This window comes from Apodemus sylvaticus, chromosome 5 (assembly GCF_947179515.1).
Source record: "Apodemus sylvaticus chromosome 5, mApoSyl1.1, whole genome shotgun sequence".
Taxonomy (NCBI): domain Eukaryota; kingdom Metazoa; phylum Chordata; class Mammalia; order Rodentia; family Muridae; genus Apodemus; species Apodemus sylvaticus.
Genome location: NC_067476.1, coordinates 71499894 through 71516615, shown reverse-complemented (window position 1 = coordinate 71516615; position 16722 = coordinate 71499894). Strand labels below are relative to the sequence as shown.

The window sequence follows — 16722 nt, the reverse complement described above, 5'->3', positions numbered from 1 at the left end:
GGTGGATGATCGTTTTGATGTGTTCTTGGATTCGGTTGGCAAGAATTTTATTAAGTTTTTTTGCATCAATATTCATAAGAGAAATTGGCCTGAAGTTCTCTTTCTTTATTGGATCTTTGTGTGGTTTTGGTATCAGCGTAATTGTGGCTTCATAGAATGAGTTGGGTAGAATTCCTTCTGTTTCTATTTTGTGGAATAGTTTGAAGAGTATTGGTGTTAGGTCTTCTATGAAGGTCTGATAGAACTCTGCACTGAAGCCATCCGGTCCTGTGCTTTTTTTTGGTTGGGAGACTTTCTATGACCCTTTTTATTTCTTCAGGTGCTATGGGACTGTTTAGTTTTTCTATTTGGTCCTGATTTAGTTTTGGTGTTGGATATCTGTCTAGGAAACTGTCCATTTCCTCCAGATTCTCCAGTTGTGTTGAGTATAGGCTTTTGTAGTAGGATCTAATGATTTTTTGAATTTCCTCAGTTTCTGTTGTTATATCTCCCTTTTCATTTCTAAGTTTGTCAATCTGGATACTGTCTCTGTGCCCTTTGGTTATTCTGGCTAAGGGTTTATCTATCTTGTTGATTTTCTCAAAGAACCAGCTCCTGGTTTTGTTGATTCTTTGTATGGTTCTCTTTGTTTCTACTTGATTGATTTTGGCCCTGAGTTTGATGATTTCCTGCCTTCTACTCCTCCTGGGTGAAATAGCTTCTTTTTGTTCCAGGGTTTTCAGGTGTGTCATTAAGCCGGTAGTGTATGCTCTCTCCATTTTCTTTTTGGAGGCACTCAGGGCTATGAGTTTTCCTCTTAGCACTGCTTTCATTGTGTCCCATAGATTTGGGTATGTTGTGTCTTCATTTTCATTGTGTTCTAAAAAGTCTTTAATTTCTTTCTTTATTTCTTCCTTGACCAAGGTATCATTGAGTAGAATATTGTTCTGTTTCCACGTGTATGTGGGTTTTCTGTTGTTTTTGTTGCTATTGAAGACCACTTTTACTCCATAGTGATCTGATAGGAGGCATGGGATTAGTTCGATCTTCTTATATTTGTTGAGGTCTGTCTTGTGACCAATTGTATGGTTGATTTTGGAGAAGGTACCATGAGGTGCTGAGAAAAAGGTATATTCTTTTGCTTTTGGATAGAATGTTCTATATATATCTGTTAAATCTAATTTGTCCAAAGCTTCAATTAATTTCATTGTGTCCCTGTTTAGTTTCTGTTTTCCTGATCGGTCCATTGAGGAAAGTGCAGTGTTGAAGTCACCCACAATTATTGTGTTAGGTGCAATGTGTGGTTTGAACTTTAATAAAGTTTCTTTTACGAAAGAGGGTGCCCTTGCATTTGGAGTATAGATGTTCAGGATTGAGAGTTCTTCTTGTATTTTTCCTTTGACCAGCAAGAAGTATCCCTCAGAGTCTCTTTTGATGACTTTGGGTTGAAAGTCAATTTTATCCGATATTAAAATGGCTACTCCAGCTTGTTTCATTAGACCATTTGCTTGTAAAATTGTCTTCCAGCCTTTTACTCTAAGGTAGTGTTTGTCTTTGACCCTGAGGTGTGTTTCCTGTAAGCAGCAAAATGTAGGGTCCTGTTTGCATATCCAGTCAATTAGTCTATGTCTTTTTATTGGGGCATTGAGTCCATTGATGTTAAGAGATATTAAGGAATAGTGATTGTTACTTCCTGTCATTTTTGACGTTATTTTTTAAATTTGATTGGTTAACTTCTTTTGGGTTTGATGAAAGGTTACTATTTTGCTTTTTCCAGGGTGAAGTTTCCCTCCTTGTATTGGTGTTTTCCTCCTATTATCCTTTGTAGGGCTGGGTTTATGGATAGATATTGGGTAAACTTGGTTTTGACATAGAATATTTTAGTTTCTCCATCTATGGTAATTGAGAGTTTTGCTGGATATAGGAGTTTTGGCTGGCATTTGTGTTCTCTTAGAGTCTGCATGAGATCTGCCCAGGATCTTCTAGCCTTCATAGTCTCAGGTGAAAAGTCTGCTGTGATTCTGATAGGTCTTCCTTTATATGTTACTTGGCCTTTTTCTCTTACTGCCTTTAATATTCTTTCTTTGTTTAGTACATTTGGTGTTTTGATTATCATGTGACAGGAAGTATTTCTGTTCTGGTCCAGTCTGTTTGGAGTTCTGTAGGCTTCTTGTATATTCATGGGCATATCTCTCTTTAGGTTAGGGAAGTTTTCTTCCATAATTTTGTTGAAGATATTTGCTGGCCCTTTAAGTTGTAAATCTTCACTCTCATCTATGCCTATAATCCTTAGGTTTGGTCTTTTCATTGTGTCCTGGATTTCCTGGATATTTTGGGTTACAAGCTTTTTGCATTTTGCATTTTCTTTAACTGTTGAGTCCATGGTTTCTATGGTATCTTCAGCATCTGAGATTCTTTCTTCTATCTCTTGTATTCTGTTGTTGCATCTATGTCCCCTGATTTCTTCTCAAGGTTTTCTATCTCCAAAGTTGTCTCCCTTTGAGTTTTCTTAGTTGTTTCTACTTCTGATTTTTGATCCTGGATGGTTTTGCTTAGCTCCTTCACTTGCTTGTTTGTGCTTTCCTGTAATTCTTTAAGAGATTTTTGTGTTTCCTCTTTCATGACCTCAGCCTGTTGACCAAAGTTCTCCTGTATTTCTTTAAGTGTTTTTTGTGTTTCCTCATTATTGGCTTTTGTATTCTCCTGGAGACTGCCTCTGGGTGCACACCAGGTCTCCTGCACTTCCTGGAGACCTAGTGCTGTGGCCCAGGCTGTTCAGATCCCAAAGCAGACACCTGGAGACTCCTGCTGAGGCCTGCTGGATTCACCAAAGCACACTGACTTCTCCCAGCTGGCTGCCTGGAAGCCCCTCTCCTGAATTTCTTTAAATGATTTTTGTGTTTCCCTTGTAAGGGCTTCTTGCTTTTGATCATTTTTCTCCTGAATTTCTTTAAGAGATTTATTTATGTTCTTCCTGTGTTCCTCTAACAGCATCATGACCAGTGATTTTAAATCCAACTCTTGTTTTTCTGGTGTGTTAATGTATCCACAACTTGCTGTTGTTGGAGAATTCCATTCAGATGCTGCCATAATGCCTTGGTTTCAGTTAATAACTTTCCTATGTTTGCCTTTAGCCATCTGGGTCTCACTGGTGTTAGATGGTCTTATTGTCATTGGCTGTTTCTTCAACCTCCTGTGGACCTTTAAGGTTACTTCTGCTGGATTTCACTGGATGCCTGGGTTTACTCTGGCCCAGATTGCTGAGGTGCTTCCTTCCTTTTTTGTGCTGTTGGAACCCTGCTGAGTTTTGCCCCAAGCAATGTTACACTTGGGTTGTCTCAGTGAACCAGGTGCTCCCCGACTGCTCTGTTCTGGTGCTGCTTTTCTGCCCTGGCAGGCAGGGATGATGGCAGTGAGGAGTCACTCCCTCTGCTGATCTCCATGTAGGACACAGGCCCCACGACAGGCTGGCTGGCAGATGAACCACCTATGTGCTCAGGTCCTGGGCGCAGGCAGACCCCTCGAAGTTTGTGCCCCCAGAGCTCTTAAACTCAGGATATCTCAGTACCTGGTGCTGCTTTTCTGCCCTGGCAGGCAGGGATGATGGTGGCGGGGAGTCACTCCCTCTGCTGATCTATCCAATAGTTTTAAATTGAGAAGGATTGCACATGCAGATTCTCTCATTCTTGGGGGGCAACCAGGCCTTGGGGGCCAGACTTCTCTTATGATGGGTGAGTGAAGCACTGATCTATGAGTATGGTGGAGTATCATTAGGAATCATTTTATTGCTATATTCTTTTAGCAGAAAGACAGTGTTTGGTCTTCCCCTGAGATGATGGGGAAACTAGGATTGATTTTGTTTATTAAACTATGGTTACTGAGATCATCATGTTAAACTCCTCTTGTTAAACTCTTTTTAAAAATTATATTACTTGTATGTATATTTTCAGCAATGACCATTTCTGGTATTGGTGTGTTCTTTCCTGGTGAATACTATTTCTCCTGCTGTTATCCCTCCTTAGTTGCCTGTGGGTTTTTTTTTTTTTGTGTGTGTGTGTGTGTGTAGTGTTGAGTCCTCTGTGACTTTCCTCTGTCCACATTAGCATGCCTATTACTGTTATCCTTTTCAGTTCATGTGTAGGCAGTAATGTCGGTGTGACTTTATGGGTATAGCTTCAGACGTTATTAGGAGACACTCTCAGAGTAAAATCCACGATTGTTTTTGTTCTGATTTTAATATATATATATATACATATATATATATCATATATTTATAACATATATGTAACAATTATTTACAAAAAGAGGCCAAGGCTTTTAAAGACAGCAAGAAGCATTATACAGGAGCATTTGGAGGAAGAAAGGGAGGGAGAAATTATGTAACTTCATTATAATCTCAAAAAATCTAATCAGTTAAAAACTGATAAATTAAAAACAAACAAAATGGAAATCATAGTTAAGCAGAAAACAGTCAACCAATAGTGGCTTTGACCCAGTTTCTATCTTTTTTGTCAGTTAGTTTTTATAGTTGTAGGTTTCCATAGAATTTTCATTCATCCTTAGTTTTTGTTTATCCACCTGTTCCCCACCACTCCCACTTTCCCTCACCCTTCCCCCATCCCCACTTAAATATTTTTACCCCTACTATTTGCATCTCAGCTTTCACATAAATGTGTTTTTCTACTCCTCCCCTTCAACTTCCTGTTTTTTTAAATACACTTTTGTTTCCTTTGTTGCTTTCAGGGCTCTACAGGGATTTAAACTTAACTACAGAAATATAAGATTGAAAGAGAACACAAAGTATTTATCACTTTGGACCTGGGTTATCTCATTTAATATAATGTTTTAGACTCAATCACTTATAAGTAAATTATTTATTTTCATTTTTGTGTGAAATAAAATTCCATTGTATATTTTACCACATTTCCTTTATCCATTTATCAACTGGTTTATACATATTGGTGAATTCGGTTGCTTAGTATGTAGAGAGTAACAACTAACAGATGTACTTAGCATAGTACATGAAGAGAGCATCTCAACTAATAGATATCTCAGCTGTAGGTTAATGCCCATTGAGGAAATGCCCAGGAAAGTTATATATAGCTGGGGCATATTGTTTTGTTTTTAGGATTTTAGAAAAAAAACCCTAACTGATATCCATGGTGACTGCATTAGGTTACCTTTCTATCAAGGTGAATAGAGTTTCCTCTTTTCCTGCATCTGCCTCACCACTTGTCTTTGTCTCACTGAAGTTGGGAACAGAGTAAAGATCATCACAGGCTATAAAGGGCAAGAAAGAGAAGGCACAAAGTGAAGTAGGGATAACAAATACAAAGATGTGGTACTATAACAGAAATACATTGTATGGAGGCTAAGGTAGGCACTGTTTACAATAAATTACTTTAGATACCATGAAAAATTGGAACAGAATTTAAGGGTTTTAAGTATAAAAAATTAATAAAAATTAATGTCCTAGAAACCCTTATCATTTTGATGTGGTCATAAACATTTTCTATAAGTGCAATTATACTGTTCCTACTACACTAATACAAATAATCCCTGTGCTAATTTTGATTCAAAGCATAATTGACTATATCAATTTAAATCACTTAGAGAAAAAATCTATATGAAATATCACTAAGTATTCCTGCCTTACTATAGGAAATGGCTGACTTTATTTAACTTGTTTTTGACCTGATTTGACCCAGGAGCTTCTTTATAACATTTTTGACCTCCTCATTTCTGAGAGTATAGATTAAAGGGTTCAGCAGAGGTGTCACTAGGGTATAAAACATACTCACAATTTTGTCAATGTGGAAGGAGATCATTGGTCTCACATACGAGTATGAACAAGGTACAAAGAATAAGACAACAACAGTAACATGAGAGGCACAGGTAGACAGGGCTTTGCGACGCCCTTCTGAACTGTGATTCCTCAGGGAGCGAAGGATGATCACATAGGAAGCAACCAGCATAGAGAAAATGAGTAAACACAGTGACCCGCTGTTGGCAGTAATCAGGGGACCCAGAGTATGAGTGTCAGTGCAGGCCAACTCCAGGAGTGGGATTAAATCACATATAAAGTGATTAATGGTATTGGGGCCACAGAAGGGTAATTGGGCTATAAACATAGTCTGTATCATTCCATGAACAAACCCCAGGATACCAGCTGCTACCACTAAGAAAATACACACTTTTTGGTTCATGATGGTCATGTAGTGTAAGGGCTTGCAGATGGCTACATAGCGATCATAGGCCATGGAAATCAACAAGATGATTTCAGCTGCAGCAAAAAAGTGCTCAGCAAAAAGCTGAGTCATGCAGCCATTGAAGGATATGGTGCTCTTCTCAGAGATTAGGTCATAGATCATTTTGGGCACTATGGAAGAGGAGTAGAAACCATCTATGATGGACAAGTAGGACAGGAAGAAGTACATGGGAGTAGCCAGGGCTGGACTGATGAAGATGGTGACTGAGATGAGCATGTTACCTGCCAGTGTGATCAAATAGATCAGTAAGCACACAATAAATAAGAGTTTCTGCAGATCTGGGTCTTGAGTTAAGCCCAGGAGGATGAATTCTGTGACATTGCTCATCCTTTCCATCAACCTAGAACAGGCTCTGTGGATATGATTATCTGGAAAGAAACCATAGGGTGTCTCAGTAATGATGTTTAAGTAAAACAATGAAATACTCCACCATCTTACTACTTCTGGCCCATTAGGTCTATGTAGCTGCACTTCTTCTCATCTATGCAGACAGCTTCACATCACATGTATTTATTATCGGATAGGTTGGATTACTCCTAATTAATTTTCATTGAGTAGTCACAGGACCTTACAAATATGACTAGATATCAAAACATCACTGTAGTGGATAAGATAGGTGAGATCCAAATTGTATTCTAACCAAACCCTGACATTTCATTGTGTTTTTCCAGAGTAGATATAATAAATATTATTTTGAAGTTCTGTTTGTATATTTATATAGAAATGTTTTGATAATAATCATTACTGAATAAATAAATGGACATTGCACTGTAAAGGCAAATCTTGCTAAACTTAAATCACTTAAATTTTGTGATCTGCAACTCTTCTCTATCATATGAATATATCTGCTCCTAGGGACAGAGATGTGTTATGAATAGAACTCTTCTTTATGAATGCCAAAGAACCACATGCATTACAGCTTACTGAGCATAATGCTTCTAGAAAGCCTTATTTATCCCTGGTTCTTCATGGCCATTTTTCCATGTGTCTTTTCTCCATATCTGAATGTTTATATGTAAGTGGTTAAAAAAAACTCCATAAAACACCCCAGTATTTCAGGAATAAAATTTTCTTACAGCTGAACTTTGATTATAAGAAAAATCATTCTTAGAATTGGGTAAATTTTTCCTCTCTAATCACATTTACAACTAGAATTAAACTAGGTATCTTGACAGGGTTATCTAAGACACCAGAGTTTTCATTTTAAGAAAATTCACTCAAAATAAGATGAATTTATAGGTTCATTGCAAAGTTGAAGAAATATTAAGGACAGTACAATATTTTCTTTAAAATGAGCTACATGTAGATTTTCCAAGTATGAATTAGATTGTTACTAGTAAGCTGTGGGGATTTTAATTTTTTCCTTATGTCTTTCCCTAATATCTACCCAAAATCATACCAAAAATTCTTCCAGCCTACTCCAGTTTTAAAAAATTCCCTTAAATTGTAGCCCCATAAGAGTGAGAAGCAGGGGTTGGGCATTTAACTCAGTGGTAGAACACTTGCTTAGCAAGTGCAAGGCCCTGGGTTTGGTCCTCAGCTCTGGGGAAAAAAAGAAAAGAAAGAAAGAGTGAGAAGCAAAGAAATTATGAAGAAGCACTAGGTCTTCATTTTGGCGTAGTCCCAAAGTGTCTCTACTCTGCTGACAGATTCTATAGAAGGGGCTGCTGAAGTTAATCAGTCTCAGTAAACTTACCTCACAAATCCCAGTTTCACATTGACAGTATTGAAATCATGAGAAAGGGACAAACTTTAAGTCTTTACAAATAAGCATGTGGAATAAATATATTTAGTGAGGTGTAGACTTAAATCACGGTATTTTAGAAGTGATTTCACTCATTCTCATCTCAGTAAGTAAAATTACTGATAGTGTTTTCTCACTTTTGTGTCGAAATTCATTTTTACAGAAATATAAAACTTGTTCTCAATCATATAACTGCAAATTCTACTTCAGTGAGAATAAATTGGATAAATCAAGCTAAATTTAGGGAGAAAATATTTAGTGTTCATCTACTGGGTTGTAGTTGGATGTGTATTCATCTGTTGATAGATCGCGGTTACTCTTTTTTCCCCTCTGGGTACACCCAGCATGGACGTGGTGGACTCTATAAGTTAACACTAGAGTTATTATTTTTCAAGACAATTCTCTAATTTAGGCATTTTTATTTTTTTATTTTTGGTTTTAAGAATTTATTCCAAAATAAAATATTCTAATTAGGAATGTTGATATTTCTATGATTTAATTCCTACTTACTTTATTAATTTCCTATGATTGGTGGGTGTAGACACGCAGGCACACACACACACATACACACACACACACACACACACACACACACACACACACACTTACACCAGAATAATAGATAATAATACAGAGAATAAAGACAAATTACTCAAATCAGAAAACATTAGTATATTCAACTATAACACTATAGAGATAAAATCAAATAGGCTAGATTTCCTTCCTTATCCTTTTGAGCATTTTTTTTTCTTCTTAAGAGTAAATGAATTGGACAGTGGTAGCACACACCTGTAATCATAGCACTTAGGAGGCAGAGGTAGCCAAATTTCTGAGTTAGAGGTCATCCCAGTCTATAGAGTGAGTTCCAAGACAGCCAGGGCTACACAGAGAAACCCTGTTTCGAAAAAGAAAACAAAAGAGTCTGTGAACAATGTAGAAGTAGGATTTCTATTATCCCTCAACTCAAGCTCCTCTCTGTCTCCTTAGAAACCAAAAACATTAAGAGTAATTTCTCTTGGACAAATCTTTATCATATTGATTAATTCTATGCTTCAGGTGCTGACACAGTTATCCTTTGTTTGGATTCTTCTGTTTCTTCTTCATGCTAGAGGAATATTTAAATAGATTTGCACAGTCTGGAAGGTTTAGTCAGGTTTTGGCTTTGCAAATACCCAGAGGATTGGTAATTATCTCTTTTGAAACCTTTGCCAATGCCCTTTCCTTACTCCCACTTGGTACCTACAAACATCATTAGCAGTGGCTAGTTTTAGAAATGCAGTTGGCAGGTGGATTGAATGCAGATTTATGTACATGCTAGGCAAGAAGTTTACCCATCCATCTCAAAAATATTAACTCAGAATCTCTCCTGTCTAAAGGAAATGCAAGGACAAAGAGTGGAGCAGGAAATGAAGGAGAAACCATTCAGAGACTGCCCCACCTAGGGATCCTATCCTATTTGCAGACACCAAACCTAGACATTATTGCTGATGTCAGTAGGTGATTGCTGACAGGAGCTTGGTGTAATTGTCCCCTGAGAAGCTCTGCCAGAGAATGTCCAATAGAGAGTCAGACGCTCACAGCCAACCATTGGGCTGAGCAAAGGTACTCCAATGGAGGAGTTAGGAGAAGGACTGAAGGAGCTGAAGGGGTTTGCAACCCCATAGAAAGAACAATATCAACTGACCAGATATCCCAGCATTCCCAGGGATTAAGCCACCAACCAAATAGTACACATGGAAGGAACCATGGATATGTAGCAGAGGATTGCCTTATCTGGCATCAATGGGAAGGGTCGTCTTGTGGTGGCTCAATACCCCATCATAGCGAAATGCTAGGGATGTGAGGCACAAGTCAGTGGGCAGATGGGGGAGCACCCTCATAGAAGCAGGGGGAAGGGTAAGAAACGAGGGCTTTTGGAGTGGAAACTGGGAAGAGGAATAATAACATTTGATATATAAATAAGCAAAATAACCAATGAAGAAAAGAATGTTTCCTTTTTTAATTTAATTTATTTTTTTATTTTCTATATTCTTTGTTTACATTCCAAATGATTTTCCCTTTCCCAGTTGCCCATTCCCATAAGCCCTCTTCCCTCCACTTGTTCTCCAATCAACCCCCTCCTACTTACCTGTCTTGATAATCCCCTATAATGCTGCATCAAGCCATTCCAGGACCAGGGCCCTCTCCTTCCTTCTTCTTGGGAATGATTTTATATGTGAGTTGTTTCTTGGATATTCAGAGCTTCTGGGCTAATATCCACTTATCAGTGACTGCATTTCATTTGTGTGTATGTGTGTGTGTGGTTTTTTTTTTTTTTTGGTGTGTGTGTGTGATTGGGTTACCTCACTTAGGATGATATTTTCCAGATCCAACCATTTGCCTAAGAATTTCATGAATTCATTATTTTTAATTTCTGAGTAGTATTCCATTGTGTAAATATACCACATTTTCTGTATCCATTCTTCCACTGAGGGACATTTGGGTTTTTCCAGCTTCTGGCTATTATAAATAAGACTGCTATGAACATGGTGGAGCATGCTTCATCATTGCATGCCAGAGAATCCTTTGGGTATATGCCCAGGAGTGGTATAGCAGGGTCCTCCAGAAGTGTCATGCCCAGTTTTCTGAGGAACAGCCAGACTGATTTCCAGAGTGGTTGTACCAACTGGCATTTCCACCAGCAGTGGAGGAATGTTCCTCTTTTTCCCCATCCTCACCCACACCTGCTGTCTCCTAGATTTTTAATCTTAGCCATTCTGATTGGTGTGAGGTGAAATCTCAGGGCTGTTTTGATTTGCATTTCCCTTATGACTAGTGATGTTGAACATTTCTTAAGGTGCTTCTCAGCCATTCAAAGTTCTTCAGGTGAAAAGTCTTTGTTTAGCTCTGTACCCCATTTTTTAATAGGGTTTAATTTAGCTCTCTGGTGTCTAACTTTTTGAGTTCTTTGTATATATTGGATATTAGCCCTCTGTCAGGTTGGTGAAGATCTTTTCCCAATTTGTTGGTTGCTATTTTGTCTGATTGACAGTGTCCTTTGCCTTACAGAAACTTTGTAATTTTATGGGTCCCATTTGTCAATTCTTGATCTTAGAGCATAAGTTATTGGTGTTCTGTTCAGGTACTTTTCCCCTGTACCCATGTCCTCAAGGGTTTTCTCCAGTTTCTTTTCTATTAGTTTCAGTGTGTCTGGTTTTATGTGGAGGTCCTTGGTCCATTTGGAGTTGAGCTTAGTACAAGGAGATAAGAATGTATCTTATCCAGTTGAGCGAGCACCATTTGTTAAAAAGGCTATTTTTTCCACTGGATGGTTTCAGCTCCTTTGTCAAAGATCAAGTGACCATAGGTGTGTGGGTTCATTTCTGGGTCTTCAATACTATTCCACTGATCCACCTGCCTGTCACTGTACCAGTACCATGCAGTTATTAATACTATTGCTCTGAATTATTGCTTAAGGTCCGGGATACTGATTCCCCTGGAAGTTCTTTTACTGTTGAGAATAGTTTTAGCTATCCTGGGTTTTTTTGTTATTCCAGATGAATTTGAGAATTGCTTTTTCTAACTCTATGAAGAACTGAGTTGGGATTTTGATGGGGATTGTATTGAATATGTATATTGCTTTTGGCAAGATGGCCATTTTTACTATATTAATCCTGCCAATCCACAAGCATGGAAGATTTTTCCATTTTCTGAGGTCTTCTTCGATTTTCTTCTTCAGAGACCTGAAGTTCTTTCCATACAGATCTTTTACTCATTTGGTTGGAGTCAGACCAAGATACTTTATATTGTTTGTGGCTATTGTGAAGGGTGTCATTTCCCTAATTTCTTTCTCAGCTTGCTTATCCTTTGAGTTTAAGAAGCTACTGATTTGCTTGAGTTGATTTTATAACCAGCCACTTTGCTGAAGTCGTTTTTCAACTGTAGGAGTTCTTGGGTGGAGTGTTTTGGGTCACTTAAGTATACTATCATATCATCTGCGAATAGTTATAGTTTGACGTCTTCCTTTCCAATTTGTATCCCTTTGACTTCCTTATGTTGTCTAATTGCTCTAGCTAGAAATTCAAGTACTATATTGAAATGATATGGAGAGAGGAGGCAGCCTTGACTAGTCTCTGATTTTAGTGGGATTGCTTCAAGTATCTCTCCATTTAGTTTGATGCTGGCTACCGGTTTGCTATATATTGCTTTTACTATGTTTAGGTATGGACTTTGAATTCCTGTTCTTTCCAAGACTTTTAGCATGAAAGGATGCTAAATCTTTTTAAAGTGCTTTTTAAGCATCTATTAAAAATCATGTGTTTTTTTTCTTTGAGTTTGTTTATGTATTGGATTGCATTGATAGATTTCCTTATATTGAACCATACCTGCATCCCTGTGATGAAGCCTACTTGATCATGGTGCATAATCATTTTGATGTGTTCTTGGATTTGATTGGCAAGAATTTTATTGAGTATTTTTGCATCAATATTCATAAGGGAAACTGGCCTGTAATTCTCCTTCTTTGTTGGATCTTTGTGTAGTTTTGGTATCAGCATAATTCTGGCTTCGTAGAATGAGTTTGATAGTGTTCCTTCTGTCTTTATTTTGTGGAATAATTTGAAGAGTATTGGTGTTAAGTCTTCTTTGAAGGTCTGATAGAATTCTGGACTAAAACCATCTGGTCCTGTGCTTTTTTTGGTTGGCAGATTTTCTATGACCCCTTCTATTTCTTTAGGAGTTATAGGACTATTTAAGATGATATATTTGATCCTGATTTAATTTTGGTATTTGGCAGATGTCTAGGAAATTGTCCATTTCTTCCAGATTTTCCAGTTGTATTGAGTTTAGGCTTTTGTAGTAGGATCTGACGATGTTTTGAATTTCCTCAGTTTCCTCATTTATCTCCCTTTTCATTCCTGATTTTGTTAATTTGCATACTTTCTCTATGCCCTTCAGTTAGTCTGGCTAAGGGTTTATCTAGCTTGTTGATTTTCTCAAAGAACCAGCTCCTGGTTTTGTTGATTCTTTGTATGGTTCTCTTTGTTTCTACTTGGTTGATTTCAGCCCTGAGTGTGATGATTTCCTGTCTTCTCCTCCTCCAGGGTGAATTAGGTTCTTTTTGTTCCAGGTCTTTCAGGTTTGCCATTAAACTGTTAGTGTATTCTCTCTCCAATTTCTTTTTGGAGGCACTCAGGTCTATGAGTTTTCCTCTTAGCACTGCTTTCATTGTGTCCCAAAGATTTGGGTATGTTGTGCCTTTGCTGTCATTAAATTCTAAAAAGTCTTTGATTTCCTTCTTTATTTTTTCTTTGGCCAAGTTATCATTGAGTAGAGCATTATTCAGCCTCCATGTGTAGGTGGGATTTCTGTTGTTTTTGTTGCTATTGAAGACCACTCTTACTCCATAGTGATCTGATAGGAGGCATGGGATTAGTTTGATCTTCTTATATTTGTTGAGGTCTGTTTTGTGACCAATCATATGGTTGATTTTGGAGAAGGTACCATGAGGTGCTGAGAAAAAGGTACATTCTTTTGCTTTAGGATGAAATGTTCTATATATCTGTTAAATCCAATTGGTCCAAAGCTTCAATTAGTTTTACTGTGTCCCTGTTTCGTTTGTTTTCCTGATCAGTCCATTGAGGAGAGTGGTGGGTTGAAGTCACCCACAATTATTGTGTTAGGTGCAATGTGTGCTTTGAGCTTCAGTAAAGTTTCTTTTACAAATGAGGGTGCCCTTGCATTTGGAGCATAGATGTTCAGAATTGAGAGTTGTTCTTGGTGGATCTTTCCCTTGATCAGTAAGAAGTGTCCTTCTGTGTCTTTTTTAATGACTTTAGGCTGAAAGTTTATTCTATCTGATATTAGAATGGCTACTCTGGCTTGTTTTCTAAGTTCATTTGCTTGTAAAATTGTCTTCAAGCCTTTTACTCTGAGGTAGTGATTATCTTTGACACTGAGGTGTGTTTCCTGTAAGCAGCAAAATGTAGGGTCCTGTTTACGTATTCAGTGTATTAGTCTGTCTTTTATTGGGGAATTGGGTCCATTGAAGTTAAGAGATATTAACGAATAGTGATTATTACTTCCTGTTATTTTTGATGCTATTTTTATATTTGAGTGGATATCTTCTTTTGGTTTTGATGAAAGAAGGTTATTATCTTGCTTTTTCCAGGGTGTAGTTTCCTCCTTGTATTGGTGTTTTCCACCAATTATCCTTTGTAGGGCTGGGTTTGTGGGAAGATATTGTATAAATTTAGTTTTATCATGGAATATCTTGGTTTCTCCATCCATGGTGATTGAGAGTTTTGCTGGGTATAGTAGTCCTAGCTGGCATTTGTGTTCTCTTAGCGTCTGTATGAGATCTGCCCAGGATCTTCTAGCTTTCATGGTCTTTGGTGAGAAATCTGGTATAATTCTGATAGGTCTGCCTTTATATGTTACTTGGCCTTTTTCTCTTACTGCATTTAATATTATTTCTTTGTTTAGTACATTTGGGGTTTTGATTATTATGTGGCAGGAGGTATTTTTGTTCTGATCCAGTCTTTTTGGAGTTCTGTAGGCTTCTTTTGTATTCATAGGCATCTCTCTCTTTAGGTTAGGGAAGTTTTTGTCCAGAATTTTGTTGAAGATATTTGCTGGCCCTTTAAGTTGTAAATCTTCACTCTCATCTATACCCATAATCTTTAGGTTTGGTCTTCTCATTATGTCCTGGATTTCCTGGATGTTTTGGGTTACAAGCTTATTGTCTTTTCCATTTTTCTTTGCCTGTTTAATCAATGGTTTCTATGGTATCTTTGGCATCTGAGACTCTTTCTTTTATCTCTTGTATTTTGTTGTTGATATTTGCATCCATGGCCCCTGATTTTTTCCCAAGGTTTTCTATCCATAGTTATCTCCCTTTGTGATTTCTTAGTTGTTTCTTCTTCTATTTTTAGATCCTGGATGGTTTTTCTCAGTTCCTTCACTTGTTTGTTTGTGTATTCCTCTATTTCTTTAATTGATTTTTGTGTTTCCTCTTTCATAACTTCTGCCTGTTGACTCAATTTCTCCTGCATTTCTTTCAGTGATTTTTGTGTTTCCATTGTAAGGGCTTCTAATTTATTCATGTTCCCCTGTAATTCTTTAAGAGATTTATTTATGCCCTTTTTGTTCCTCTAACAGCATCATGACCAGTGATTTTAAATTCAAATCTTGTTTTTCTAGTGTGTTGGGGTAACCAGGACTTGCTGTTGTTGGAGAATTGGGTTCAGCTGCTACCATATTGCCTTGATTTCTGTTAGCAATGTTCCTACGTTTGCCTTTTGCCATCTGGTTATCTCTGGAGTTAGTTGGCCTGCTATTATTGTCTGGTCCCTGAACCTCTTGTGGGCCTGTAAGGCTATTTCCGCACCCCTGGATGACTGGTTTGCCCCTGGCACAGATTGCTGATGTGCTGCCCTACTCTTGGATGCTGTTGGATCATTCGTATGCCTTGTCCCAAGCAATGCTATACTCGGGTTGTCTCTGTGTACCTGGCGTTGCCTGTCTGGTCCACCAGGTAGTGAAGATGGTGGACACTGTGAGAACCCCCTCCAAGCACTGATCACTCTGCAGGGCAAACAGCTCAAGCGCCGATCACTCTACAGGGCAAACGGCTCAAACATGTGCAAATGCTCTGCTGATATTGGTTCTTGAATGCCCTGCTTCTACTGAATAACCTGCTCCTGTCAGTTATTGAGGGAGTATCAGAATTTCTCAGATATCTCCTTGAGACTGGGGGGAAGGGTTTGCCCAAACTGTTAAAAAGGTCTGACCAACATTAAAGTTCGGGCCTTGATCAGTGAAATATTGTCTTGGCCCTTCTTTCTTTTTGCCCCTTCCCCATCCCTCCCTCAGCTTCTGTTCCAGCAACCCAGTTCATAATAGCTGCAGGCAGCTAAGGAATACAACACTGGGTCACAGGAACCAAGATGGTGGTGACCTCAGACTGCAGCGTTCCCTCTAATCATGGGACTCCCTGCAGGTCAGACGCTCCCCTGTAGGGCATGTGCCCAGACAGCTGTAGAGCTGCACAGCTCCTGCATGCAGAAGGAACCCAGTCGGGCTGTGTTCCCAAGTGATCTCTCATTCTGGGGTTCTCTGCGTACCTGACTGAGCTGGCCACTTTGTCACAGGAGCCAAGATGGTGGTGACCTAGGACCCAAAGAAATATGTTTCTACTGAGAATCATATACAGATCTTCTTTAGGCCCTATTTGACTTAGAGTAAAAACTGTAACTCATTTATATTGGAGCATGTGCTTAAATTTGATTCCTTTTTGAGTCTGAAGCAGGTCATCATGAAAGAAAATACCTGACCTGGATGGCCTCATTTATTGGTTCTCTCAGATTTTTTTTTTACTTAATTTTTATTTTATTTATTCACTTTACATCTTGCTCACTATCCTCCAAGTCACCACCCCTGCAATCCTTCCCCCTTTCCCATTTCCTCCCACTTTGAGTGGGTGGGGGTCCTGCTGGGTATCCTCCCATCCTGGCATTTGAAGTATCATTGAGACAAGGTACTTCTTCTCCCACTGAGGCCAGACAAGGCAGCCCAGCTAGAAGAAGATATTCCATGTATAGGGAACAGCTTTTGGAATAGCTTCCTCTCAGGTTATTCAGGATCCACAAGCTACACATCAGCTACATATGTGTGAGGAAGCATAGGTCCAGCCTGTGTATGTTCTTTGGATGGTGGTTCAGATTCTAAAAAACCCAAGGGTCCAGGTTAGTT

General features: G+C 38.5%; 1 protein-coding gene across 1 annotated transcript; it reads right to left on the bottom strand.

Moving 5' to 3' along the window:
* Positions 1-5657: 5657 nt before the first annotated feature.
* On the bottom strand, positions 5658-6584 carry LOC127684853 (olfactory receptor 4C45-like). The gene has a single exon (XM_052181658.1). It carries the CDS (start codon positions 6582-6584, stop codon positions 5658-5660), a length of 927 nt encoding a protein of 308 aa, XP_052037618.1.
* Between the last annotated feature and the right edge of the window lie 10138 nt (positions 6585-16722).